Genomic DNA, 27,592 nt, shown 5'->3' on the forward strand with positions numbered 1-27,592 from the left:
CGGCAGACAGGGGAGACGACAGACAGGGGAGACGACAGACAGGAGAGACGACAGACAGGACAGACAGGGGAGACGACAGACAGGAGAGACGGCAGACAGGACAGACAGGGGAGACGACAGACAGGAGAGACAGCAGACAGGACAGACAGGGGAGACGGCAGACAGGACAGACAGGGTGACGGCAGACAGGACAGACAGGGTGACGGCAGACAGGAGAGACGGCAGACAGGGCAGACAGGAGAGACAGCAGACAGGACAGACAGGGGAGACGGCAGACAGGACAGACAGGGTGACGGCAGACACGACAGACAGGGTAACTGCAGACAGGAGAGACGGCAGACAGGACAGACAGGGGAGACGGCAGACAGGACAGACAGGGTGACAGCAGACAGGACAGACAGGGTGACGGCAGACAGAACAGACAGGGGAGACGGCAGACAGGGGAGGCGACAGACAGGGGAGACGACAGGCAGGAGAGACGGCAGACAGGACAGACAGGGTAGAGGGCAGACAGGACAGACAGGGTGACGGAAGACAGGAGAGACAGGGTGACGGCAGACAGGACAGACAGGGTGACGGCAGACAGGACAGACAGGGTGACGGGAGACAGGGGTGACGGCAGACAGGACAGACAGGGTGACGGGAGACAGGGGTGACGGCAGACAGGACAGACAGGGTGACGGCAGACAGGACAGACAGGGTGACGACAGACAGGAGAGACGGCAGACAGGACAGACAGGGGAGACGGCAGACACGACAGACAGGGTGACGGCAGACAGGACAGACAGGGGAGACGGCAGACAGGACAGACAGGGGAGAAGGCAGACAGGACAGACAGGGGAGAAGGCAGACAGGACAGACAGGGGAGACGGCAGACAGGACAGACAGGGGAGACGGCAGACAGGACAGACAGGGGAGACGGCAGACAGGACAGACAGGGGAGATGGCAGACAGGACAGACAGGGGAGACGGCAGACAGGACAGACAGGGGAGATGGCAGACAGGACAGACAGGGGAGACGGCAGACAGGACAGACAGGGTGACAGCAGACAGGACAGACAGGGTGACGGCAGACAGGACAGACAAGGTGACGGCAGACAGGACAGACAGGGTGACGGCAGACAGGACAGACAGGGGAGACGGCAGACAGGACAGGCAGGGGAGACGACAGACAGGACAGACAGGGGAGACGGCAGGCAGGGGAGACGGCAGACAGGACAGACAGAGGAGACAGCAGACAGGACAGACAGGGGAGACGACAGACAGGACAGACAGGGGAGACGGAAAACAGGGGAGACGGCAGACAGGACAGACAGGGGAGACGGCAGACAGGACAGACAGGGGAGACGACAGACAGGACAGACAGGGGAGACGGCAGACAGGACAGACAGGGGAGACGGCAGACAGGACAGACAGGGGAGATGGCAGACAGGACAGACGGGAGACGGCAGACAGGGGAGACGGCAGACAGGACAGACAGGGGAGATGACAGACAGGACAGACAGGAGAGACGGCAGACAGGACAGACAGGGGAGACAGCAGACAGGACAGACAGGGGAGACGACAGACAGGACAGACAGGGGAGACGGCAGACAGGGGAGACAGGGGAGACGGCAGACAGGGGAGACGACAGACAGGACAGACAGGGGAGACAGACAGGACAGGAGAGACGACAGACAGGACAGACAGGAGAGACGGCAGACAGGACAGACAGGGAGACGGCAGACAGGACAGACAGGGGAGACGGCAGACAGGACAGACAGGAGAGACGACAGACAGGACAGACAGGGGAGACGGCAGACAGGACAGACAGGGGAGATGGCAGACGGGAGACGGCAGACAGGACAGACAGGGGAGACGGCAGACAGGACAGACAGGGGAGACGGCAGACAGGGGAGACAGGGGAGACGGCAGACAGGGGAGACGGCAGACAGGACAGACAGGGGAGACGACAGACAGGACAGACAGGAGAGACGACAGACAGGACAGACAGGAGAGACGGCAGACAGGACAGACAGGGGAGACGGCAGACAGGACAGACAGGGGAGACGGCAGACAGGACAGACAGGAGAGACGACAGACAGGACAGACAGGGGAGACGGCAGACAGGACAGACAGGGGAGATGGCAGACGGGAGACGGCAGACAGGACAGACAGGGGAGATGGCAGACAGGGCAGACAGGACAGACAGGAGAGATGGCAGACAGGAGAGACAGGAGAGACAGGGGAGACGGCAGACAGGGGAGACGACAGACAGGGGAGACGACAGACAGGACAGACAGGGGAGACGACAGACAGGAGAGACGGCAGACAGGACAGACAGGGTGACGACAGACAGGAGAGACGGCAGACAGGACAGACAGGGGAGACGGCAGACAGGACAGACAGGGTGACGGCAGACAGGACAGACAGGGTGACGGCAGACAGGAGAGACGGCAGACAGGACAGACAGGGGAGACGGCAGACACGACAGACAGGGTGACGGCAGACACGACAGACAGGGTGACGGCAGACAGGGGAGACGGCAGACAGGGGAGACGGCAGACAGGGGAGACGACAGACAGCGGAGACGACAGACATGGGAGACAACAGACAGGACAGACAGGGGAGACGGCAGACAGGGCAGACAGGGTGATGGCAGACAGGACAGACAGGGTGACGGCAGACAGGACAGACAGGGTGACGGGAGACAGGGGAGACAGGGTGACGGCAGACAGGACAGACAGGGTCACGGCAGACAGGACAGACAGGGTGACGGCAGACAGGACAGACAGGGTGAAGACAGACAGGAGAGAAAGGGGAGACGGCAGACAGGACAGACAGGGGAGACGGCAGACACGACAGACAGGGTGACGGCAGACAGGACAGACAGGGGAGACGGCAGACAGGACAGACAGGGGAGATGGCAGACAGGACAGACAGGGGAGACGGCAGACAGGACAGACAGGGGAGACGGCAGACAGGACAGACAGGGGAAATGGCAGACAGGACAGACAGGGGAGACGGCAGACAGGACAGACAGGGTGACGGCAGACAGGGCAGACAGGGTGACGGCAAACAGGACAGACAGGGGAGACGGCAGACAGGACAGACCGGGTGATGGCAGACAGGGCAGACAGGGTGACGGCAGACAGGACAGACAGGGTGACGGCAGACAGGACAGACAGGGTGACGGCAGACAGGACAGACAGGGTGACGGGAGACAGGGGAGACAGGGTGACGGCAGACAGGACAGACAGGGTCACGGCAGACAGGACAGACAGGGTGACGGCAGACAGGACAGACAGGGTGAAGACAGACAGGAGAGACGGGAGACGGCAGACAGGACAGACAGGGGAGACAGGACAGACAGGGGAGACGGCAGACACGACAGACAGGGTGACGGCAGACAGGACAGACAGGGGAGACGGCAGACAGGACAGACAGGGGAGACGGCAGACAGGACAGACAGGGGAGACGGCAGACAGGACAGACAGGGGAGACGGCAGACAGGACAGACAGGGGAGACGGCAGACAGGACAGACAGGGTGACGGCAGACAGGACAGACAGGGGAGACGGCAGACAAGACAGGCAGGGGAGACGACAGACAGGACAGACAGGGGAGACGGCAGGCAGGGGAGACGGCAGACAGGACAGACAGGGGAGACAGCAGACAGGACAGACAGGGGAGACGGCAAACAGGGGAGACGGCAGACAGGACAGACAGGGGAGACGGCAGACAGGACAGACAGGGGAGACGACAGACAGCACAGACAGGGGTGACGGCAGACAGGGCAGACAGGGGAGACGGCAGACAGGACAGACAGGGTGACGGCAGACAGGGGAGACGGCAGACAGGGGAGACGACAGACAGGGGAGACGACAGACAGGGGAGACAACAGACAGGACAGACAGGGGAGACGGCAGACAGGGCAGACAGGGTGACGACAGACAGGAGAGACGGCAGACAGGACAGACAGGGGAGACGGCAGACAGGACAGACAGGGTGACGGCAGACAGGACAGACAGGGTGACGGCAGACAGGACAGACAGGGTGAAGACAGACAGGAGAGGCAGGGGAGACGGCAGACAGGACAGACAGGGGAGACGGCAGACACGACAGACAGGGTGACGGCAGACAGGACAGACAGGTGGGACGGCAGACAGGACAGACAGGGGAGATGGCAAACAGGACAGACAGGGGAGACGGCAGACAGGACAGACAGGGGAGATGGCAGACAGGACAGACAGGGGAGACGGCAGACAGGACAGACAGGGTGACGGCAGACAGGACAGACAGGGTGACGGCAGACAGGACAGACAGGGGAGACGGCAGACAAGACAGGCAGGGGAGACGACAGACAGGACAGACAGGGGAGATGGCAGACAGGACAGACAGGGGAGACGGCAGACAGGACAGACAGGGTGACAGCAGACAGGACAGACAGGGTGACGGCAGACAGGACAGACAGGGGAGACGGCAGACAAGACAGGCAGGGGAGACGACAGACAGGACAGACAGGGGAGACGGCAGGCAGGGGAGATGGCAGACAGGACAGACAGGGGAGACAGCAGACAGGACAGACAGGGGAGACGGCAGACAGGGGAGACGGCAAACAGGGGAGACGGCAGACAGGGCAAACAGGGGAGACGGCAGACAGGACAGACAGGGGAGACGGCAGACAGGACAGACAGGGGAGACGGCAGACAGGACAGACAGGGGTGACGGCAGACAGGACAGACAGGGGAGACGGCAGACAGGGGAGACGGCAGACAGGACAGACAGGGGAGACGGCAGACAGGACAGACAGGGGAGACGACAGACAGGACATACAGGAGAGACGGCAGACAGGTCAGACATGGGAGACAGCAGACAGGACAGACAGGGGAGACGGCAGACAGGACAGACAGGAGAGACGGCAGACAGGACAGACAGGGGAGACGGCAGACAGGACAGACAGGGGAGACGGCAGACAGGACAGACAGGGGAGACGGCAGACAGGACAGACAGGGGAGATGGCAGACGGGAGACGGCAGACAGAACAGACAGGGGAGATGGCAGACAGGGCAGACAGGGCAGACAGGACAGACAGGGGAGACGGCAGACATGAGAGACAGGAGAGACAGGGGAGACCGCAGACAGGGGAGACCGCAGACAGGGGAGACCGCAGACAGGGGAGACGACAGACAGGACAGACAGGGGAGACGACAGACAGTAGAGACGGCAGACAGGACATACAGGGGAGACGACAGACAGGAGAGACGGCAGACAGGACAGACAGGGGAGACGGCAGACAGGACAGACAGGGTGACGGCAGACAGGACAGACAGGGATGACGGCAAAGAGGAGAGACGGCAGACAGTACAGACAGGGGAGATGGCAGACAGGAGAGACAGGAGAGACAGGGGAGACGGCAGACAGGGGAGACGGCAGACAGGGGAGACGGCAGACAGGGGAGACGAGAGACAGGGGAGACGACAGACAGGACAGACAGGGGAGACGACAGACAGGGGAGACGACAGACAGGACAGACAGGGGAGACGGCAGACAGGACAGACAGGGTGACGACAGACAGGAGAGACAGGGTGACGGCAGACAGGACAGACAGGGGAGACGACAGACAGGGGAGACGACAGACAGGGGAGACGACAGACAGGACAGACGGGAGACGACAGACAGGGGAGACGACAGACAGGACAGACAGGGGAGACGGCAGACAGGACAGACAGGGTGACGGCAGACAGGACAGACAGGGTGACGGCAGACAGGACAGACAGGGTGACGGCAGACAGGACAGACAGGGTGACGGGAGACAGGGGAGACAGGGTGACGGCAGACAGGACAGACAGGGGAGACGGCAGACAGGACAGACAGGGGAGACTGCAGACAGGACAGACAGGGGAGACGGCAGACAGGACAAACAGGGGAGACTGCAGACACGACAGACAGGGTGACGGCAGACAGGACAGACAGGGGAGATGGCAGACAGGACAGACAGGGTGACGGCAGACAGGACAGACAGGGGAGATGGCAGACAGGACAGACAGGGTGACGGCAGACAGGACAGACAGGGTGACGGCAGACAGGACAGACAGGGGAGACGGCAGACAGGACAGACAGGACAGACGGCAGACAGGACAGACAGGGTGACGGCAGACACGACAGACAGGGTGACGGCAGACAGGACAGACAGGGGAGATGGCAGACAGGACAGACAGGGTGACGGCAGACAGGACAGACAGGGTGACGGCAGACAGGACAGACAGGGGAGACGGCAGACAGGACAGACAGGGGAGACGGCAGACAGGGGAGACGGCAGACAGGACAGACAGGGGAGACGGCAGACAGGACAGACAGGGAAGACAGCAGACAGGACAGACAAGGGAGACGGCAGACAGGGGAGACGACAGACAGGACAGACAGGGGAGACGGCAGACAGGACAGACAGGGTGACGGCAGACAGGACAGACAGGGTGACGGCAGACAGGACAGACAGGGTGACGGCAGACAGGACAGACAGGGTGACGGGAGACAGGACAGACAGGGTGACGGGAGACAGGACAGACAGGGGAGACGGCAGACAGGACAGACAGGGGAGACGGCAGACAGGACAGACAGGGGAGACGGCAGACAGGACAAACAGGGGAGACTGCAGACACGACAGACAGGGTGACGGCAGACAGGACAGACAGGGGAGACGGCAGACAGGACAGACAGGGGAGACGGCAGACAGGACAGACAGGGGAGACGGCAGACAGGACAAACAGGGGAGACTGCAGACACGACAGACAGGGTGACGGCAGACAGGACAGACAGGGGAGATGGCAGACAGGACAGACAGGGTGACGGCAGACAGGACAGACAGGGGAGATGGCAGACAGGACAGACAGGGTGACGGCAGACAGGACAGACAGGGTGACGGCAGACAGGACAGACAGGGGAGACGGCAGACAGGACAGACAGGGGAGACGGCAGACAGGACAGACAGGGGAGACTGCAGACAGGACAGACAGGGGAGACTGCAGACACGACAGACAGGGTGACGGCAGACACGACAGACAGGGTGACGGCAGACAGGACAGACAGGGGAGATGGCAGACAGGACAGACAGGGTGACGGCAGACAGGACAGACAGGGTGACGGCAGACAGGACAGACAGGGGAGACGGCAGACAGGACAGACAGGGGAGACGGCAGACAGGACAGACAGGGAAGACAGCAGACAGGACAGACAGGGGTGAGGGGGGTAAGTGGAGAGTTATTCAGCTCTCAAGAGTAAACTGTATATCTGACTGTTTGACTGTGATAAGGCTGGGCTCCATGCTTCCTCAAAGCTGCACTTCCTCTGTTTGTTAGAAAGGTGTTGGGTCAGCAGCAGGCTGCAGATACAGGGAAGCAGAGGGAGGGAGGAGGGATTATGGACTACGTCCAAGGGAATGGAATAGGATAGGTAGCCTCAGATTCTTGGTGAGCCACGACCCACTGTGATTTGATTGACAGTTTGGAGTGAGATACTTGCAAAACTTCTTAGATATTGTCTATTTAGAAATGAGAGGTGTGATCTGTTATTCATATACCTACGTCTGGGACAGAACAGCATGATCTAGTGAGTGCAACAGCGCAACTGTGTGTGTGTGTGTGTGTGTGTGTGTGTGTGTGTGTGTGTGTGTGTGTGTGTGTGTGTGTGTGTGTGTGTGTGTGTGTGTGTGTGTGTGTGTGTGTGTGTGTGTGTGTGTGTGTGTGTGTGTGTGTGTGTGTGTGTGTGTGTGTGTGTGTGTGTGTGTGTGTGTTCAGTAGAAGTTTATTTCACCTATACCAAACAGACTAAGAGAGATTGAGAGATTAATATACTATTTCCTCTGACTTCCATACTTATAGAGATTTGATACAGAAAACCGAGTAATACCCCTACACTCCTCCTTCAGGATCCCCCTTTACCCTCCAAATTCCGTCTCTCTATTGCTCTCTCTCTCTCTTTCTCCTTCTCTTCCTCTCCCTGTCAGCTGTCCCGCTCAATCCCCCTCTCCTGACGTCCTGCCTGACACCCGCTCTGCTTGACATGGAGAACTCCACGGCTGTGGCCTTTAACGCGACCCCGGACCAAGCGAAACCAGAAGCCATGACACAACTCATGCCAACCAGTGAGTATTCTTCCACGGTCAGGTCTGGTACCGTTGAACCACCACACACCACACCACTCTTTACCTGTCTGAGCTGCCTGGTGGCCTGGGTCTTGCAGATCAGAATAATCCCTAAGCATGCGTGACATTCCACAATGACTGACTGCTGTGTCATCCTCTGCTGCTGCACTGTAAAACACAAAGGAGAAGAGTTTGGAGTAGTACTGAAACAGACTCGCTGTACTGTAACTCCTGACACAACCCCCCCATACTCCACATTGTAAAGCACATGACCACTGACCTTGTTGACCCCTGAGAGAGAGAACTCCTGAAGCATAACATGTATCCAACACGTGGTGGTCCAAGAGGCATGTTGAGTGCTGCCCGTATAACTGGGAGGTCAGGAGTGTTTGCAATCAAGAAGAAGAAAAGAAAAAGAAAATGGACGACAGCAAGCAGCTGTTTTATTTTACTCCGTTTTGTTCAGTTGAATTTGACAGGGTTTTTTTGTTCATTTTTTTTACTCCACCCATGTGTTTCCTGTCAGGATCTGCCTTGTAAAGTGGCCAAACATTGACAGAGCAGGAAGAAGAATGATACAATTGTTAAACTGTATGAATTATTGAATATGCTTTGACAGACAGGTTGCCACCTGCTATCAGACCAAATAGATGCTGGAGGTGTATGGTTATGTATAGAAAAATACCTGAGGCACACAAATATGGAGGAAAAGGGGGTAGATGCTTGTCTGTTAGAAATGCTTTCACTTTTCAAAGTCAGGGGGAGACTCCAGCTATGCTGTCCCTTGTGCATGCTACTGTTGTCTCCTCGGGTGTCGGGGAGACGGAGCAGCCAGGCGATATGACAGGTGTGAATATAGACCTTCTCAGATCCCCGGGCCCTGGCCTGACAGCAAGGGACCCATTGCCAGAGAGGCAACTTGAAACCTGCAGGATAAAAACAGCTCTCACAACCAGGCACTTTAACACTGCTGTTTAATGGGACTTTTATCTCTGATTTAACAAGGCGCAATCGCATTATGAGAAAAAATGTACACTCTCATTAGCGATGCAATGACAAACAGTTAATCTGACTAGATATGAGAAGCAAAGCAAATTTCTCAGGCTTGTACCCTAGCATCCCTGGCTGAAAATGTAGTAGCCAGTTACCGTGTATATACATCTCTGTGGGTTTCAGGATAAATGGTGGAACCACAAAGGGAGGCTGTGATTGGAATGTGGAGAACACTACCACGTCCGCCATTGGCTTTAATCTCTCCAGCCAGTGCTTAGATCCCGTTTTCTCTCCATACATCGTACTCTCAAACATTTAAGGTAATAATGTAATAGCAAGTCTTATCACACAATATACCTGTAGGCTACACAATGACAGAGACAGCTAAATCGGTCTTTCAGGACTTGACTGTTCCTATTTTCTGTTGATGCATTTTTTTTAAACTTCATTTTGGTAACAGAGGAGCGACAGCAGCAAATATAATGGTCTTCCGCTACATTACATGATTTACCTGTGCACAACTTATTATTTCTCCTCGTCACAGATTCATTTTACTCAGCACACCCCCCTCCCCCAAAAAATCTGTAAAATAATATTTGAAGGCTTTAAGATTTCATTTGATATTGTGCAGTAACTACTGACAGGAAGTCAGTGCAGTAACTACTGACAGGAAGTCAGTGCAGTAACTACTGACAGGAAGTCAGTGCAGTAACTACTGACAGGAAGTCAGTGCAGTAACTACTGACAGGAAGTCAGTGCAGTAACTACTGACAGGAAGTTGAAACAAAAGAGGTCCGGTTATTTCAGAATCCGTGGGAAAAAGACCCAACTTTAGGGACTCACTTTTGAGTGAGGATGAGTAACTCTCTCTGTGAAATGATCATGATTAAGCGAGCATAAAATGTGCCATCAAGCTTGGCTGCTGATGTTCCTAAAGTGCTATGGGGCAAATTGTAATGTTAATTGACAATTACATGCCACCATGTCTACAGGTTGAATCATTCCCTACCTATAGCACAGGGCAACGTTTGTGAACCTCAAATGAAGTAGATGTGTGTGGCAGTCATAACATTGCATTGGACTCATCCTTGTGTAGTGATGTATCCTTCTCCGTACGACTGCAATATGACCTTGTAGGGGACATCTTGTTGCTGAGGTCAAATAAACAACTGGCAGAGTGAGGCATTCTGTTGTTTGTTTTTTTACGTAAGGCTTTGAGTTTATAGCTCGCTGACTGCACACACAACCCTGAATACAAGGTTGATTTAACCACACACGAAGGTGTATGTACATTTGATCCTCTATATGTATGCAGGACTGTTAACAATCCATTTGCTCAACAAGCACCAATTGTGGGCCAGGACACATTGAATATGTGTTGAAGAATAATGATCTGTTTTGCAACCAGCTGGTAGTAGTTGTACAAAAGCAGTGTCTGTTTTGCAACCAGCTGGTAGTAGTTGTACAAAAGCAGTGTCTGTTTTGCAACCAGCTGGTAGTAGTTGTACAAAAGCAGTGTCTGTTTTGCAACCAGCTGGTAGTAGTTGTACAAAAGCAGTGTCTGTTTTGCAACCAGCTGGTAGTAGTTGTACAAAAGCAGTGTCTGTTTTGCAACCAGCTGGTAGTAGTTGTACAAAAGCAGTGTCTGTGAAGCAGCCAGTGCCTGATGTTTTTTGTTTGCAGAAACAGCTCTGCTGGCTGTCAGTCAGCCGGTCCGGTGGCTGTCAGTCAGCCGGTCCGGTGGCTGTCAGTCAGCCGGTCCGGTGGCTGTCAGTCAGCTGATCTGGTGGCTGTCAGTCAGCTGGTCCGGTGGCTGTCAGTCAGCTGGTCTGGTGGCTCTCAGTACTCATTAGCCTACTATAGAAAATAGGCCCTCTATGTGTGTTATTGGTGCGCGTAGGTACTGTACCATGCTAACTTTTTGCAACAAAGAACAGACATGGAAACATTAAATCAAATAAAATGTTATTTGTCACATGCCCCAAATACATCAGGTGTAGACCTTACTGTGAAATGCTTACTTACAATCCCTTAACCAACAATGCAGTTCAAGAAATCAAGAATTCGATTTTTGTTACCAATAAACTAGTGAAAAATAAAAGGTTAAAAAGTAACACAGTAAAGTAATAGAGGCTATATACAGGGGGTACCTGTACAGTGTCAATGTGGAGGCTATATACAGGGGGTACCTGTACAGTGTCAATGTGGAGGCTATATACAGGGGGTACCGGTACAGAGTCAATGTGGAGGCTATATACAGGGGGTACTTGTACAGAGTCAATGTGGAGGCTATATACAGGGGGTACCTGTACAGTGTCAATGTGGAGGCTATATACAGGGGGTACCGGTACAGAGTCAATGTGGAGGCTATATACAGGGGGTACTTGCACAGAGTCAATGTGGAGGCTATATACAGGGGGTACCTGTACAGTGTCAATGTGGAGGCTATATGCAGGGGGTATAGAAGAGTCAATGTGGAGGCTATATACAGGGGGTACTTGTACAGAGTCAATGTGGAGGCTATATACAGGGGGTACTTGTACAGAGTCAATGTGGAGGCTATATACAGGAGGTACCTGTACAGAGTCAATGTGGAGGCTATATACAGGGGTACTTGTACAGAGTCAATGTGGAGGCTATAAATCAAATCAAATCAAATCAAATTTTATTTGTCACATACACATGGTTAGCAGATGTTAATGCGAGTGTAGCGAAATGCTTGTGCTTCTAGTTCCGACAATGCAGTGATAACCAACAAGTAATCTAACTAACAATTCCAAAACTACTGTCTTATACACAGTGTAAGGGGATAAGGAGCATGTACATAAGGATATATGAATGAGTGATGGTACAGAGCAGCATACAGTAGATGGTAAAAGTATATACATATGAGATGAGTGTGTAGACAAAGTAAACAAAGTGGCATAGTTAAAGTGGCTAGTGATACATGTGTTACATAAGGATGCAGTCGATGATGTAGAGTACAGTATATACATATGCATATGAGATGAATAATGTAGGGTAAGTAACATTATATAAGGTAGCATTGTTTAAAGTGGCTAGTGATATATTTACATCATTTCCCATCAATTCCCATTATTAAAATGGCTGGAGTTGGGTCAGTGTCAATGACAGTGTGTTGGCAGCAGCCACTCAGTGTTAGTGGTGGCTGTTTAACAAGGGGGTACCTGTACAGAGTCAATGTGGAGACTATATACAGGGAGTACCCTGTACAGAGTCAATGTGGAGGCTATATACAGGGAGTACCTGTACAGAGTCAACGTGGAGGCTATATACAGGGGGTACCTGTACAGAGTCAATGTGGAGGCTATATACAGGGAGTACCTGTACAGAGTCAATGTGGAGGCTATATACAGGGGGTACCTGTACAGAGTCAATGTGGAGGCTATATACAGGGGGTACCGGTACAGAGTCAATGTGGAGGCTATATACAGGGGGTACCTGTACAGAGTCAATGTGGAGACTATATACAGGGGATACCTGTACAGAGTCAATGTGGAGGCTATATACTGGGGAAACCTGTACACAGTCAATGTGGAGGCTATATACAGGGGGTACCTGTACAGAGTCAATGTGGAGACTATATACAGGGGGTACCTATACAGAGTCAATGTGGAGACTATATACAGGGGGTACCTGTACAGAGTCAATGTGGAGGCTATATACAGGGGGTACCTGTACAGAGTCTATGTGGAGGCTAAATACAGGAGGGACCTGTACAAAGTCAATGTGCGGGTGTACAGGTTAAAGAAGGTCATTTGTACATGTAGGTAGGGGTAAAGTGACTATGCATAGTAAAGCAAATATTCATGTCAGTGTAAATAGTCTGGGCGGCCCTTTGATTAATTGTTCAGCAGTCTTGTGGCTTGGGGGTAGAAGCTGTCAAGGAGCCTTTTGGACCTAAACTTGTCTGGCAATCCAGTTCTGCTTGGCATGCAGTTGCAGAGAGAACAGTCTATGACTTGCGTGACTTGAGTCTTTGACAATTTTCTGGGTCTTCCTCTGACACCGCCTAGTATACAGGTCCTGGATGGAAGGAAGCTTGGACCCAGTGATGTACTGGGCTGTACTCACTACCCTCTGTCGTGCCTTACGGTCATACGCCGAGCAGTTGCCATACCAGGCTGTGATGCAACCGGTCAGGATGCTCTCGACGGTGCAGCTGTGGAACTTTCTTGAGGATCTGGGGACCCATGCCACATCTTTTCAGTCTCCTGAGGGGGAAAAGGTGTTGTCATGCCCTCTTCACAACTGTATTGTTTGAACCATAATAGTTTGTTGGTGGTGTGGACATCAAGGAACTTGAAACTCTCGACCCACTTCACTACAGCCCCATCGATGTGAATGGGGGCATGTTTGGCCCTCCTTCTCCTGTAGTCTACGATTCACTTCCTTTGTCTTGCTCATGTTGAGGGAGAGGTTGATGTCCTGGCACCACACTGCCAGGTCTCTGACCGCCACCCTATAGGCTGTCTCAGTTGTCTGTGATCAGGCCTACCACTGTTGTGTTGGAGTTGTGCTTGTGCTTTACAGGAGGGGACTAAGCACGCACCCGAGCGTGCCCTTGTTCAGGATCAGCGTGGCAGATGTGTTGTTAACTACACTTACCACCTGGGGGTGGTCCATCAGGAAGTCCAGGATCCATTTGCAGAGGGAGGTGTTTAGTCCAAGGATCCTTAGCTTAGTGATGATTTTTGTGTTAAACGCTGAGCTGTAGTCAATGAAAAGCATTCTCACATAGGTGTTCCTTTTGTCCAGGTGGAAAAGGGCAGTGTGGAGTGCGATTGAGAATGCATCATCTGTGGAGTTATGCAAATGGGTGTGGGTCTAGGGTTTCCGGGATGGTTTTGGTGTGAGCCATGACCAGACTTTCAAAGCCCTTCATGGCTACCAACATGAGTGCTATGGGGTGGTAGTCATTTAGGCAAGTTACCTTTGTTTTCTTTGGCACAGGGACTATGGTAGTCTAAAACCTGTAGGCATTACTGACTCGGTCAGGGAGAGGTTGAAAATGTCAGTGAATATACTTACCAGTTGGTCTGTGCATGCTCTGAGTACACGTCCTGGTAATCCATCTGTCCCCGTGGTAGCAACATTATGTACAAAATAAGTTAAACAATGTGAAAAAGCACAGTTGGTTTGGAGGCCCTAAGACGGCAGCCATAATTTTCCCCAGACATGGAGATAGAGCTATACCCCCGAACACAAACCCCCGCACACTAACCTCTGTTGTAGTTCAGAGACCTTTATGTAGCATCTCAGACAGAGTAAGGAAAGGACACAGAAAAATGAAGACTCTCCATTTTTAGCATGAAAGCATGTGTCTCAAAGGAGCTGAGAGATGACAGCAAGGCAGACCTTGAATTGTTTGGGCTGCTGGAGCAGTGCGTTCAGCCGTGGCGCTAGCGAGATTTTCCCCTTCCTCTACGTTGACCTTCAGGGTTTTTACTGTAGAAAAACCTAAGTTCCAAAGGCTGGGCCTAATATAGTTTAAGAGGTCATTCAATAAGTTTTGTAGTGAATCATTTGTTGATGACGTAAAGAATATTTGCTGGTCCGTAATGAGGAGCAACCAGACGATGCATATGACACATCTATGAAATTGCTTATTCCAGTTACTAATAAGCATTGTAGCAAGATCAAAGGTGTGGGGTTACACATCACCAAGTTCAATAACAAAATAGGCACCAGTAGCACAAATAGGATGCAAAGGGGAAGTTTATTAGGTATGTTCATACATGGGGAAAGAAGGGGGAATTCACCCACCACCTCACAGTCCACAAGCCGTTCTCTTTGTCTGTGTCGTTCTCCAGGGGTTCATCTTCACACTCGGGCACAACAGTCCAGGTCACAACGGGCAATCACACAGATTTCATTCTCGTTTCTCTCGCTCTTCACACCGCGCTCGTTTCTCTCCCTCTTCATACCGCTCTCGTTTCTCTCACTCTTCATACCGCTCTCGTTTCTCTCGCTCTCGTTTCTCTCGCTCTTCACACCGCTCTCGTTTCTCTCCCTCTTCATACCGCTCTCGTTTCTCTCACTCTTCACACCGCTCTCGTTTCTCTCACTCTTCACACCGCTCTCGTTTCTCTCGCTCTTCACACCGCTCTCGTTTCTCTCACTCTTCACACCGCTCTCGTTTCTCTCGCTCTTCACACCGCTCTCGTTTCTCTCGCTCTTCACACCGCTCTCGTTTCTCTCACTCTTCACACCGCTCGTTTCTCTCCGTTTCTCTCGCTCTTCACACCGCTCTCGTTTCTCTCACCTCCTCTGCCCCTTTATGCAGGCTGCTTCCTCCTTTATCCCCAAGCACTCCCTGGCTTAATTAATGACTCACAGCCTTTCCTCGTTGGGACAGGAAATCCATATAAGGCCCGGGGGCGGAGCCAGCTACCTGCAAGATATCGCTTAATTACCACTCCCCTCACCTCTCCCTGCCGTCTGCCACAGCATGCACTAATTAAGAAAATGACTGTAAAATCGATTAAATCTCCTTGAGTAATTTAAGCATTTTATGGTAGAGAGGGATGAGACAAAAGGTATGACAAATAAGTCTGATAAAAATAAACAAATACCAATACAAAGCAAATAAATACAAATACTCTACTTTCAAAAGAAAGAAGACAGGTGAAAAGAGGGAGAGAGAGAGTGAGAAAGGAGATGAGAGAGCGAGAGGGAGGGAGAAAGAGTGAGGGAGAGGAGAGGGGGAGAGAGAGAGAGAGTGAGAGTGTGAGAGAAAGAGAGTGAGAGAAATATGCAGACAAAGACAGAGATTCAGAGAGTAACAGAGGGGAACATTGCAGGCGAGGCTGAGAGAAAGCAGTGTTGTAAAGTACTTAAGGGAGTATCTGTACTTTAATTTACTTTTTATATTTTTGACAACTTTTACTTTCACTACATTCCAAGAGAAAATAATCTACTTTTTACTCCACACATTTTCCTGACACCCAAAAGTATTCCTTACATTTTGAATACTCAGCAAGACAGGAAAAAAATCCAGTTTACGCAGTTTTGAAGAGAACATGTGGTCATCCCTACTGCCTCTGATCTGGCTGACTCACTAAACTCAAATGCATAATTTGTAAATGATGTGTTGGAGTGTGCCCCTGGCTATCCGTACATTTTTAAAACAAAATGGTGCTGTCTACGTTGCTTCATTTAAGGAATTTTAAGTGATTTATACTTTTACTTTTGCATTTTCTTTTGAGTATATTTTAACATTTATATTTACTTTTGATACTTGAGTATATTTAAAACCAAATACTTTTTTACTTTCTATTAAGGTATCAATATTTTTACTCAGGTATCACAATTTGATACTTTTCCACCACGAAAGTGCTGCAGAGATATATAGTTGAAGTCGGAAGTTTACATACACTTAGTTTGGAGTTATTAAAACTCTTGTTTCAACCACTCCACAAATGTCTTGTTAAAACCTCTTTGGGCTAGGCGTGCCGCTAGTGCCCCAGCTCGACAACATCCGGTGAAATTACAGAGTGCAAAATTCAAAATACAAAAGTCGTAATATTAAACATTTGTGAAAATACAAATGTCTTACATTGTTTAAAAACTGAACTTTGCTAACCACTTTGTCAGATTTCAAAAAGGCTTGAAGGTGAAAGCGATTATCTGAGGACAGCGCACCGCATACACCAGCATTAAAAACATTTTCCAAACCAGCAGAGATGTCACAAAAATCAGAAATAGCGATAAAATAAATCACTTACCTTTGAAGATCTTCCACTGTTTGCAATCCCAAGGGTCCCAGCTATACAACAAATTGTTGTTTTGTTCGATAAAGTCCTTCTTTATATCCCCAAAAAGTTAGTTTAGTTGGCGAGTTTGATTCAGTAATCCACCCATTCCACTCGTTCAACATACAGACAAAGGAATCCCAAAAGTTACCAATAAACTTTGTTCAAACAAGTCAAATATCGTTACTAATCTATCCTCAGGTACCCTAATATGTAAATAAATGATGACATTTAAGACGGAATGTAGTATGTCTACTTTGTGCATGACACAAGTCATTTTCCCAACAATTGTTTACAGACAGATGATTTCACTTATAATTCAATATATCACAGTGGGTCAGAAGTTGACATACACTAAGTTGACTGTGCCTTTAACCAGCTTGGAAATTTCCAGAAAAGGATATCATGGCTTTAGAAGCTTCTGATAGGCTAATTGACATCCTTTGAGTCAATTGGAGGTGTACCTGTGGATGTATTTCAAGGCCTACCTTCAAACTCAGTTCCTCTTTGCTTGTCATCATGGGAAAATCTGAAGAAATCAGCCAAGACCTCAGGAAACAGAATTGTAGACCTCCACAAGTCTGGGTCATCCTTGGGAGCAATTTCCAAACGGCTGAAGGTACCACGCTCATCTGTACAAACAATATTATGCAAGTATAAACACCATGGGACCACGAAGCCGTCATACCGCTCAGGAAGGAGACGCATTCTGCATCCTAGAGATGAACGTACTTTGGTGAGAAAAGTGCAAACCAATCCCAAAACAACAACTACGGACCTTGTGAAGATGCTGGAGGAAACAGGTACAAAAAAATATATATCTACAGTAAAACAAGTCCTATATCGACCTAACCTGAAAGGCTGCCCAGCAAGGAAGAAGCCACTGCTCCAAAACCGCCATAAAATAGCCAGACTATGGTTTGCAACTACACATGGTGACAAAGATTGTACTTTTTGGAGAAGTGTCCTCTGGTCTGATGGAACAAAAATAGAACTGTTTGGCCACAATGAACAAAAGTGGGAGGCTTTCAAGCTGAAGAACACCATCCCAACCGTGAAGCACAGGGGTAGCTGCATCATGTTGTGGGGGTGCATTGCTGTATGAGGGATTGGTGTACTTCAAAATAGATGGCATCCTGAGGAGGGGGAAATGATGTGGATATATTGAAGCAAGACATCAGTCAGGAAGTTAAAGCTTGGTTGCAAATGGGTCTTCCAAATGGACAGTGACCCCAAGCATACTTCCAAAGTTGTGGCAAAATGGCTTAAGGACAACAAAGTCAAGGTTTTGGAGTGGCCATCACAAGCCCTGACCTCAATCCTACAGAACATGTGTAGGCAGAACTGAAAAAGCATGTGCGAGCAAGGAGGCCTACACACCTGACTCAGTTACACCAGATCTTTAAGGAGGAATGGACCAAAATTCACCCAACCTATTTTGGGAAGCTTGTGGAAGGTTACCCGAAACGTTTGACCCAAGTTAAACCATTTTAAAGGCAATACTACCAAATACGAATTGAGTGTATGTAAACTTCTGACCCACTGGGAATGTGATGCTGAAATAAATCATCCTCTCTACTAGTATTCTGACATTTCACATTCTTAAAATAAAGTTGTGATCCTAACTGACCTAAATGTCAGGAATTGAACTGAGTTTAAATATATTTGGCTGATGTGTATGTAAACTACCGACTTCAACTGTAGGTAACTGCCAAAATAAAGGTAACTGCCAAAATAAATTTGAAATCTATGGCAAGGTTCATACTGTTCTGTGGTGTCCCATCCCCTCACTTTACTGTATTTTGGAGAGTTCCAGACATTTAAATGAATATAACTGGAGTAAAAGTAAACAGTAAATAACCCTTCCTAAGCAGGATGGGAACCACAGGGATTGAGGAGTCCAAAAGAATGGGGAGTTCTAACCCAGTGTCGCGAGACGAGAGAGACCCAACAACAATCCCAGAGAGGCATCTCTGTAGTGTCTGTTTATCTTAGCCCCCCCAGAGTCTCCTCCCCCATCCCCCCATTCCCATCAGCTCAATGCTCCTGAGATAACAGGACAGATGTGCTGCCCCCAGCAGCACCAACTACCTCACACTCTCCCCTCTCTGCCTCATGCTGCTGCTAGCTTCATACCAGGGAGAGCCAATCAGGGTCCTGGCAGGGAGGCTGGATGCTGGTCCTGGAGGATAGCTGTCCACTAAGTTTCCAGTTCCCTTGGAGTGTCCGTCTGCCAGACAGGAGAGGTGTTTAATTGATTCCAGCCATGGTAAATAGAGACAACTCTGAGATGTTTATAGCTGATGTTTATCCCATGCAGTGTCAATCCCACTGCGAAGTGTCACACACATCACTATCTAAACACAAACTAAATGTTATTAGTTATAACTAAAAGTGGGTTCAGATTTGATATATATATATATATATATATATATATATATATTTCAGTTAATCAAATGAAAAGGGTTCTCCACGGGTGAGAGTTGAGAAACAGTTAAATAGGTCTAAACCATGGCAGCAAACTTTCAAGGCTTTTCTCTGAAAAAGCAAAAGCCTTTGCCAGGCACTGAACCTATCTGCCACGGTCTAGACAGTTCTGTTTATCTATGTATCTGTCTCAGTCTCTCTCCCTGATTCACTGGTCTGTCTGTTTGTGTCTACAATAGAGAACAAACCTCTTTATACATCCTCATAGGCGGTAAGGCAACGTGGAGCACGGGACCATCTGTCCCTAATCAGTTTCAACCATGCCTGAAGCAAGTCATCTGATCCTGTCATAAGATTTCATAGCCATTAAAAAACTGGCACAGACCCTTCACCAATCCCCCTTTACATGGTCCGCAATGGTACAACTGCTGCCTTTACACGACAAGGCAAGGAATAACAGGAAACGGGAAAAGGGAAAGCAGTGTTCTACAGTTGACATATGGTGGGAAGCGATAGAGTCTCCATTTTATAGTCCAGACAGATATGACCCTCCAAGGCAGCCAGTAAAGAGAGGGATGAGTTCTCTGCAAACCAGGAAGAAAGAGGAGAAAGACACAGGGTGTGGTCGTCCAGAGCCTTCAGAAAGGATTCACACGCCTCGACTTTTTCCACATTTTGTTGTGTTACAGCCTGAATTTAAATGGATTTAAAATGGATAACGTTTAGATTTTTGGTCACTGGCCAACACAAAATACCCTATAATGTCAAAGTGGAATAATATTTTTCAAAACGATACAAATGAATTACTAATTAAAAGCTGAAATGTCTTGATTCAATAAGTATTCAACCACATTGTTATGGCAAGCCTAAATAAGTTCAGGAGTAAATATTTTCTTAACAAGTCACATTATTTTATTTTTTATAAAAAAAAATATTTCACCTTTATTTGACCAGGTAGACCAGTTGAGAACATAATTTACAACTGAAACCTGGCCAAGATAAAGCAAAGCAGTGTGACACAAACAACAATACAGAGTTACACATAAACAAACGTACAGTCAATAACACAATAGAAAAATCTATGTACAGTGTGTGCAAATGTATAAGAGTAGGGAGGTAAGGCAATACATAGGCCATGGAGGTGAACTAATTACAAGTTAGCATTAACACTGGAGTGATAGATGTGCAGAAGATGATGTGCAAGTAGAGATACTGGGGTGCAAAAGAGCAAGAGGATAAGTAACAATATGGGGATGAGGTAGTTTAGTGTGCTATTTACGATTGGCTGTGTACTGGTACAGTGATCGGTACGCTGCTCTAACAGCTGATGCTTAAAGTTAATGAGGGAGATATAATACTCCAGCTTCAGTGATTTTTGCAATTCATTGCAGTCATTGGCAGCAGAGAACTGGAAGGTCAGGCGGCCAACGGACGTGTTGGGTTTGCGGGTGACCAGTGAAATACACCTTCTGGAGCACGTGCTACAGGTGGGTGATGCTATGGTGACCAGTGAGCAAGGCGGGGCTTTCTCTAGCATAGACTTCTAGATGACATGGAGCCAGTGGGTTTGGCAACAATTATGAAGTGAGAACCAGTCAATGAGAGCAAACAGGTCGCAGTGGTGGGTAGTTTATGGGGCTTTGGTGACAAAACGGATGGCACTGTAATAGACTAGATCCTGAGTAGAGTGATTGAGGCTATTTTGTAAATGACATCGCCAAATCAAGGATCGGTAGGATAGTCAGTTTTACGAGGGTATGTTTGGCGGCATGAATGAAGTAGGCTTTGTTTGCGAAATTGGAAGCCAATTCTAGATTTATTTTTGGATTGGAGATGCTTAATGTGAGTCTGGAAGGAGAGTTTACAGTCTAACCAGACACCTAGGTATTTGTAGTTGTCCACATATTCTAAGTCAGAACTGTCCAGAGTAGTGATGCTAGTCGGGCGAGAGGGTGTGGGCAGCAATCGGTTGAAGAGCATGCGCTTAGTTTTACTTGCATTTAAAAGCAGTTGGAGGTCACGGAAGGATTGTTTTATGGCATTGAAGCTCGTTTAGAGGTTTGTTAGCACAGTGTCCAAAGAAGGGCCAGAAATATACAGAAGGGTGTCATCTGCGTAGAGGTGGATCAGAGAATCACCATCAGCAAGAGCGACATCGTTGATATATACAGAGAAAAGAGTCAGCCCAAGAATTGAACCCTGTGGCACCCCCATAGAGACTGCCAGAGGTCCAGACAACAGGCCTTCCAATTTGACACACTGAACTCTATCCTGAGTATACTCGCCATTGTCCAGTCTCTTGACAACAAGGTACATGAAACTCGAGCAAGGGTAGCCTTCCAGAGAGACATCAGAGATTGTAACATTCTTTGTTTCACGGAAACATGGCTCACACGGGATACGTTTTCAGAGTCGGTACAGCCACCCGGTTTCTTCACGCATTGTGCCTCCAGAAACAAACATCGTTCAGGTAAGAAGAAGGGTGGGGGTATAAGCCTTATGATTAACGAGTCGTGGTGTGATCATAACAACATACATAACAACATATAGGAACTCAAGTCCTTTTGTTCACCTGACCTACAATCATATGCCAACCGCATTATCTACCAGGAGAATTCTCTTCGATTACAATCACAGCCGTGTATTGATTGCAGCATTCGCGCAAAACTGAAAGCGCGAACCACTGCTTTTAATCATGGCAAGGTGACCGGAAACATGACCGAATACAAATAGTGTAGCTATTCCCTCCGCAAGGCAATCAAACAAGCTAAGCGTCAGTATAGAGACAACGGCTCAGACACGAGACATATGTGGCAGGGTCTACAGTCAATCACGGACTACAAAAAGAAAACCAGCCCCATCGCGGACACCAATGTCTTGTTCCCAGACAAACTCAACAACTTCTTTGCTCGCTTTGAGGACAATACAGTGCAACTGAAAGGGCCTGGTACCAAAACTTGTGGGCTCTCCTTCACCGCAGCCAACGTGAGTAAAACATTTAAACATGTTAACCCTCGCAAGGCTGCCGGCCCAGACTGCATCCTGAGCTGCGTCCTCAGGGCATGCGCAGACCAGCTGACTGGTGTGTTTATGGACATATTGAATAACTCCCTATCCCAGTCTGCTGTTCCCGCATGCTTCAAGATGCCACCATTGTTCCTGTTCCCAGGAAACCTAAGGTAACTGAGATAAATGACTATCGCCCCATAGCACTCACTTCCATCATCATGAAGTGCTTTGAGAGACTAGTCAAGGATCATATCACCTTCACACTACCTGACACCCTAGACCCACTCCAATTTGCTTACCGCCCCAATAGGTCCACAGACGACGCAATCACAACCACACTGCACACTGCCCTAACCCACCTGGACAAGAGGAATACCTATGTACGAATGCTGTTCATCGATTAACACCATAGTACCATCCAAACTCGTCATCAAGCTCGAGACCCTGGGTCTCGACCTCGCCCTGTGCAACTGGGTCCTGGACTTTCTGACGGGCCGCCCCCAGGTGGTGAGGGTAGGAGGAGGCTGAAGAAATGTGGCTTGTCACCAAAAACACTCACAAACTTTTACAGATGCACAATCGAGAGTACCCTGTCGGGCTGTATCACCGCCTGGTACAGCAACTGCTCTGCCCAGAACCGTAAGGATTTCCATAGGGTAGTGAGGTCTGCACAACGCATCACCGGGGGCAAACTACCTGCCCTCCAGGACACCTACACCACCCAATGTCACAGGAAGGCCATCATTAAGGACAACAACCACCCGAGCCACTGGCTGTTCAACCCGCTATCATCCAGAAGGCGAGGTCAGTACAGGTGCATCAAAGCAGGGACCGAGAGACTGAAAAACAACTTCTATCTCAAGGCCATCAGACTGTTAAGCAGCCATCACTAACATTGAGTGGCTTCTGCCAACATACAGACTCAATCTGTAGCCACTTTAATAATTAATAATTGGATGTAATAACTGTATCTCTAGTCACTTTTAAACAATGTCACTTTATATAATGTTTACATACCCTACATTACTCTTCTCATATCTATATACTGTACTCTATACCATCTACTGTATCTTGCCTATGCCATTCGGCCATCACTCATCCATATATTTATATGTACATATTCTTAATCATTCTATTACACTTGTTTGTGTAAGTTAGTTGTTAGATTGTTAGATTACTTGTTAGATATTACTGCGTGGTCGGAACTAGAAGCACAATCATTTCATTTCACGCTGCATTAACATCTGCTAACCATGTGTATGTGACCAATAACATATGATTTGATTTGATAAGTAGTTTGTGAACCAAGCGAGGCAGTCATTTGAGAAGCCAAGGCTATTGAGTCTGCCGATAGGAATGCGGGGATTGACAGAGTCGAAAGCCTTGGCCAGGTCGATGAAGACGGCTGCACAGTACTGTCTTTTATCGATGGCGGTTATGATATCGTTTAGGACCATGAGCGTGGCTGAGGTGCACCATTGACCAGGTCGGAAACCAGATTGCATAGAGGAGGTGGAGAAGGTATGGTGGGATTAGAAATGGTCGGTGATCTGTTTGTTAACTTGGCTTTCGAAGATTTCAGAAAGCCAGGGCAGGATGGATATAATAGGTCTATAACAGTTTGGGTCTAGAGTGTCTCCCCCTTTGAAGAGGGGGATGACCGCGGCAGCTTTCCAATCTTTGGGGGTCTCAGACGATACAAAAGAGATGTTGAATAGGCTAGTAATAGGGGTTGCAACAATTTAGGCAGATAATTTTAGGAAGAGAGGGTCCAGATTGTCTAGCCAGCTGATTTGTAGGGATCCAGATTTTGCAGTTCTTTCAGAACATCAGCTGTTTGGATTTGGGTGAAGGAGAAGCGGGGGAGGGGGCTTGGGAAAGTTGCTGCATGGGGTGCTGAGATTTTGGCCAGGGTAGGAGTAGTCAGGTGGAAAGCATGGCCAGCCGTAGAAAAACGCTTATTGAATTTATCGATTATCATTGAATTTATTGGTGGTGACAATGTTTCCTATCTGCAGTGCAGTGGGCAGCTGGGAGGAGGTGCTCTTATTCTCCATGGACTTCACAGTGTCCCAAAACTTTTGGAATTAGTGCTACAAGATGCAAATTTCTGTTTGAAAAAGCTAGCCTTTGCTTTTCTAACTGACTGAGTATATTGGTTCCTGACCTTCCTGAAAAGTTGCATATCATGGGGGCTATTCAATGCTAATGCAGAATGCCACAGGATGCTTTTTTTGCTGTTCCAGGGCAATCAAGTCTGGGGTGAACTGTTCTTAGTTATTCATTTTTTGAATGGGGCATGCTTATTTAAGATGGTGAGGAAAGCACTTTTAAAGAGCAACCAGTCATCCTCTACTGACGGGATGAGGTCAGTCTTAGGGACGGCAGAGTAGCCTAGTGGTTAGAGCGTTGGACTAGTAACCAGAAGGTTGCAAGTTCAAACCCTCGAGCTGTTGTTCTGCCCCTAAACAGGCAGTTAACCCATTGTTCCTAGCCTGTCATTGCCTAGTTAAATAAATCAAATTTAAATAAATATCCTTCCAGGATACCCCGGCCAGGTTGATTAGAAACACCTGCTCCCTGAAGTGTTTTCGGGAGTGTTTCACAGCGATGAGGGGTGGGCATTTGACCACGGACCAATTACGCAGAGGCAATGATCTCTGAGATCCTGGTTGAAGACAGCAGAGCTGGTTGAAGAGAGCAGAGCTGACTATAACAAGCGGCAATGGTGAGAGACTTGTTTCTGGAAAGGTGGATTTTTAGAAGTAGAAGCTTGAATTGTTTTGGCACAGACCTGGATAGTATGACAGAACTCTGCAATAGATTGCAACTTACACCCCTTTTGGCAGTTCTATCTTGTCGGAAATGTTATATGTTATAGTTAGGGATGGAAATGTCAGGATTTTTGGTGGCCTTCCTAAGCCAGGATTCAGACGTGGCTAGTGCATCCGGAATGGCGGAGTGTGCTAAAGCAATGAATAAAACAAACTTAGGGAAGAGGCTTCTAATGTTAACATGCATGAAACCAAGGCTTTTACGGTTACAGAAGTCAATAAATGAGAGCACCTGGAGGAATGGGAGTTGAGTTAGGGGCTGCAGGGCCTGGGTTAACCTCTACATCACCAGTGGAACAGAGGAGCAGTATGATAAGGGTACGGCTATTAAGTTGCATGGCCTCTCACTCTGTGTGCAGTAATAGTGTTTAACATTACTTTGAATGACTACCTCATCTCTGTACCCCCCATATACAATTATCTGTAAGGTCCTTCAGTTGAGCAGTGAATTTCAAACACAGATTCAACCACAAAACCCAGAGAGATTTTCTAATGCCTCACAAAGAAGGGCAAATAAAAAGCAGACATTGAATATCCGTTTGAGCATGGTGAAGTTATTAATGACACTTTGGATGGTGTATCACTACACCCAGTCACTACAAAGATACAGGAATCCTTCCTAACTCAGTTGTCGGAGAGGAAGGAAACTGCTCAGGGATTTTGCCATGAGGCCAATTGTGACTTCAAAACAGTTACAGAGTTTAATGGCTGTGATAGGAGAAAACTGAGGATGGATCTACAACATTGTAGTTACTCCACAATACTAACCAAAATTGACAGAGATTAAAGAAGGAAGCCTGTACAGAATACAAAATATTCCAAAACATGCATCCAGTTTGCAACAAGGCACTAAAGCAATATTGCAAAAGAAATTGGCAAATATCCCCCTCTTGAGAAGAAGTCAATGAAACACACATTGTTCAGCTTTCATTAACAACAGTTCCGAGACTAGAACAACTGAACAGGATAGAGTATTTAATGACAGACAGGTTTACGTAACGTTTTGGGTCGCCATGGTCTCAAACAATGTAAATGTTCAAAGTTCATGAACCCTAACGTTTCATTATTGTGTATATTTGCCTATTTTAGATTGTACAGCGCATGGTGCAGCCAGTGGCTGTTCTCCAAAATAAAATAGATCCTTGTTATCGTTCATAAACCACTCTGTCTCCAAACATCATGCAACTACTTGCGTTCCTATAATTCACAGGGGGAGAGCTCTTCCTTACTGCTGCCAGTAACCCATTGCCTACATTTATTTCCCCTCTGTGTGGTTTCATAATGATGTAGTGTGGCACTGCTATTGAACCTGCAGGAGAGCACTGAGGTAATTGAAAGGATCTGGAGTGATTTAATTTGTCAAATATCAATCTTTTAGAAAATAACTGAGGCAATGTCTCCAGGTGACAGTGTCTGATTTAAGGCTAATAAGTGTCTCAGCCGAGGGACATGTGTTAAGTTGGGTATGAATAGCCTAAATTTCAGTTAACAATTGTGGGGGCTGGGAAAGCTGTTGGCATAGCTGGGGGATTTGTTCACTTTGGTCAGTTAGGTCAAGTAAGGATTTCGGAAGATAGTGGAATTGTAATCTGGTCTGCCTGGTTAAATCATGTTTATTGGGGTGTCTATTTGTTTGAGGTTGATGATTGGCACGTATTTAGGGCACCACCTTTTTCTCTAAAGTTGTGTGTCTTTCTACATCTATTCTGTCACTATTCCTCATTCCATGTTCTAACAAAGCAAAGGAGAAAGGGAAAGGATGAGGGAACAGGAGAACAATGCTGCTACTACTGTATGTGTCCAACACAATATCATCCCAAACCTTCATTAGATCCTAGGTCATTAAACTGTTTTGGCCGTAGGCCCGTGGGCTATCCAGCCATCGCTTCCCTTCTAGCTTCATTTTCCAATATGATCTCCCTGAAACATAATATTCTATCCCAGTCGCTAAAAACTATATATGTAACCTGTTGACCAATGGGTCATTCACAATCTTCCAAATGTCAAATCTCACAGTAATTAACAATACATTTCCTCTATTTCTACCTCTCTAAAATATTTTTTTTAAATCCTTCATGCACTTGGAAACTAACATTGCGCCTGGTAGTATTTGAACGCTATTTTAACACTATGGTAAACAATATTTTTAACTGAACTTGTGCTTGGTGAAGACTGTTTTTAACTGGCCTTGTGCTTGGTAAACACTGTTTTAAACTAACATTGTGCTTGGTACTATTTGAATGCTATTTTAACACTATGGTAAACACTATTGTAATCTGGCCTTGTGCTTGGTAAACACTATTTTAAACTGAACTTGTGCATGGTGAAGACTGTTTTTAACTGGCCTTGTGCTTGGTAAACACTATTTTAAACTGAACTTGTGCATGGTGGACACTATTTTAAACTGACCTTGTGATTGGTAAATACTATTTT

The 27,592-nt window shown here is 48.4% G+C and overlaps 1 protein-coding gene across 2 annotated transcripts in view; it reads left to right on the top strand.

Annotated features, from left to right (window-relative positions):
* Positions 1 to 27,592, top strand: part of LOC123992186 (glycophorin-C-like) — a 61,217-nt gene that overhangs the window by 14,253 nt on the left and 19,372 nt on the right. The window contains exon 2 of one of the 2 annotated variants that reach the window (XM_046304906.1): positions 7,906 to 8,121. In XM_046304906.1, coding sequence (XP_046160862.1) covers positions 8,040 to 8,121 — 82 coding nt within the window. In that variant the 5' untranslated portion in view covers positions 7,906 to 8,039. The remainder of the gene's footprint in view (positions 1 to 7,905; positions 8,122 to 27,592) is intronic. The other variant, XM_046297262.1, reaches the window with a different exon arrangement.

This window comes from Oncorhynchus gorbuscha, linkage group LG01 (genome assembly GCF_021184085.1).
Source record: "Oncorhynchus gorbuscha isolate QuinsamMale2020 ecotype Even-year linkage group LG01, OgorEven_v1.0, whole genome shotgun sequence".
NCBI classification, from domain to species: Eukaryota; Metazoa; Chordata; class Actinopteri; order Salmoniformes; family Salmonidae; genus Oncorhynchus; species Oncorhynchus gorbuscha.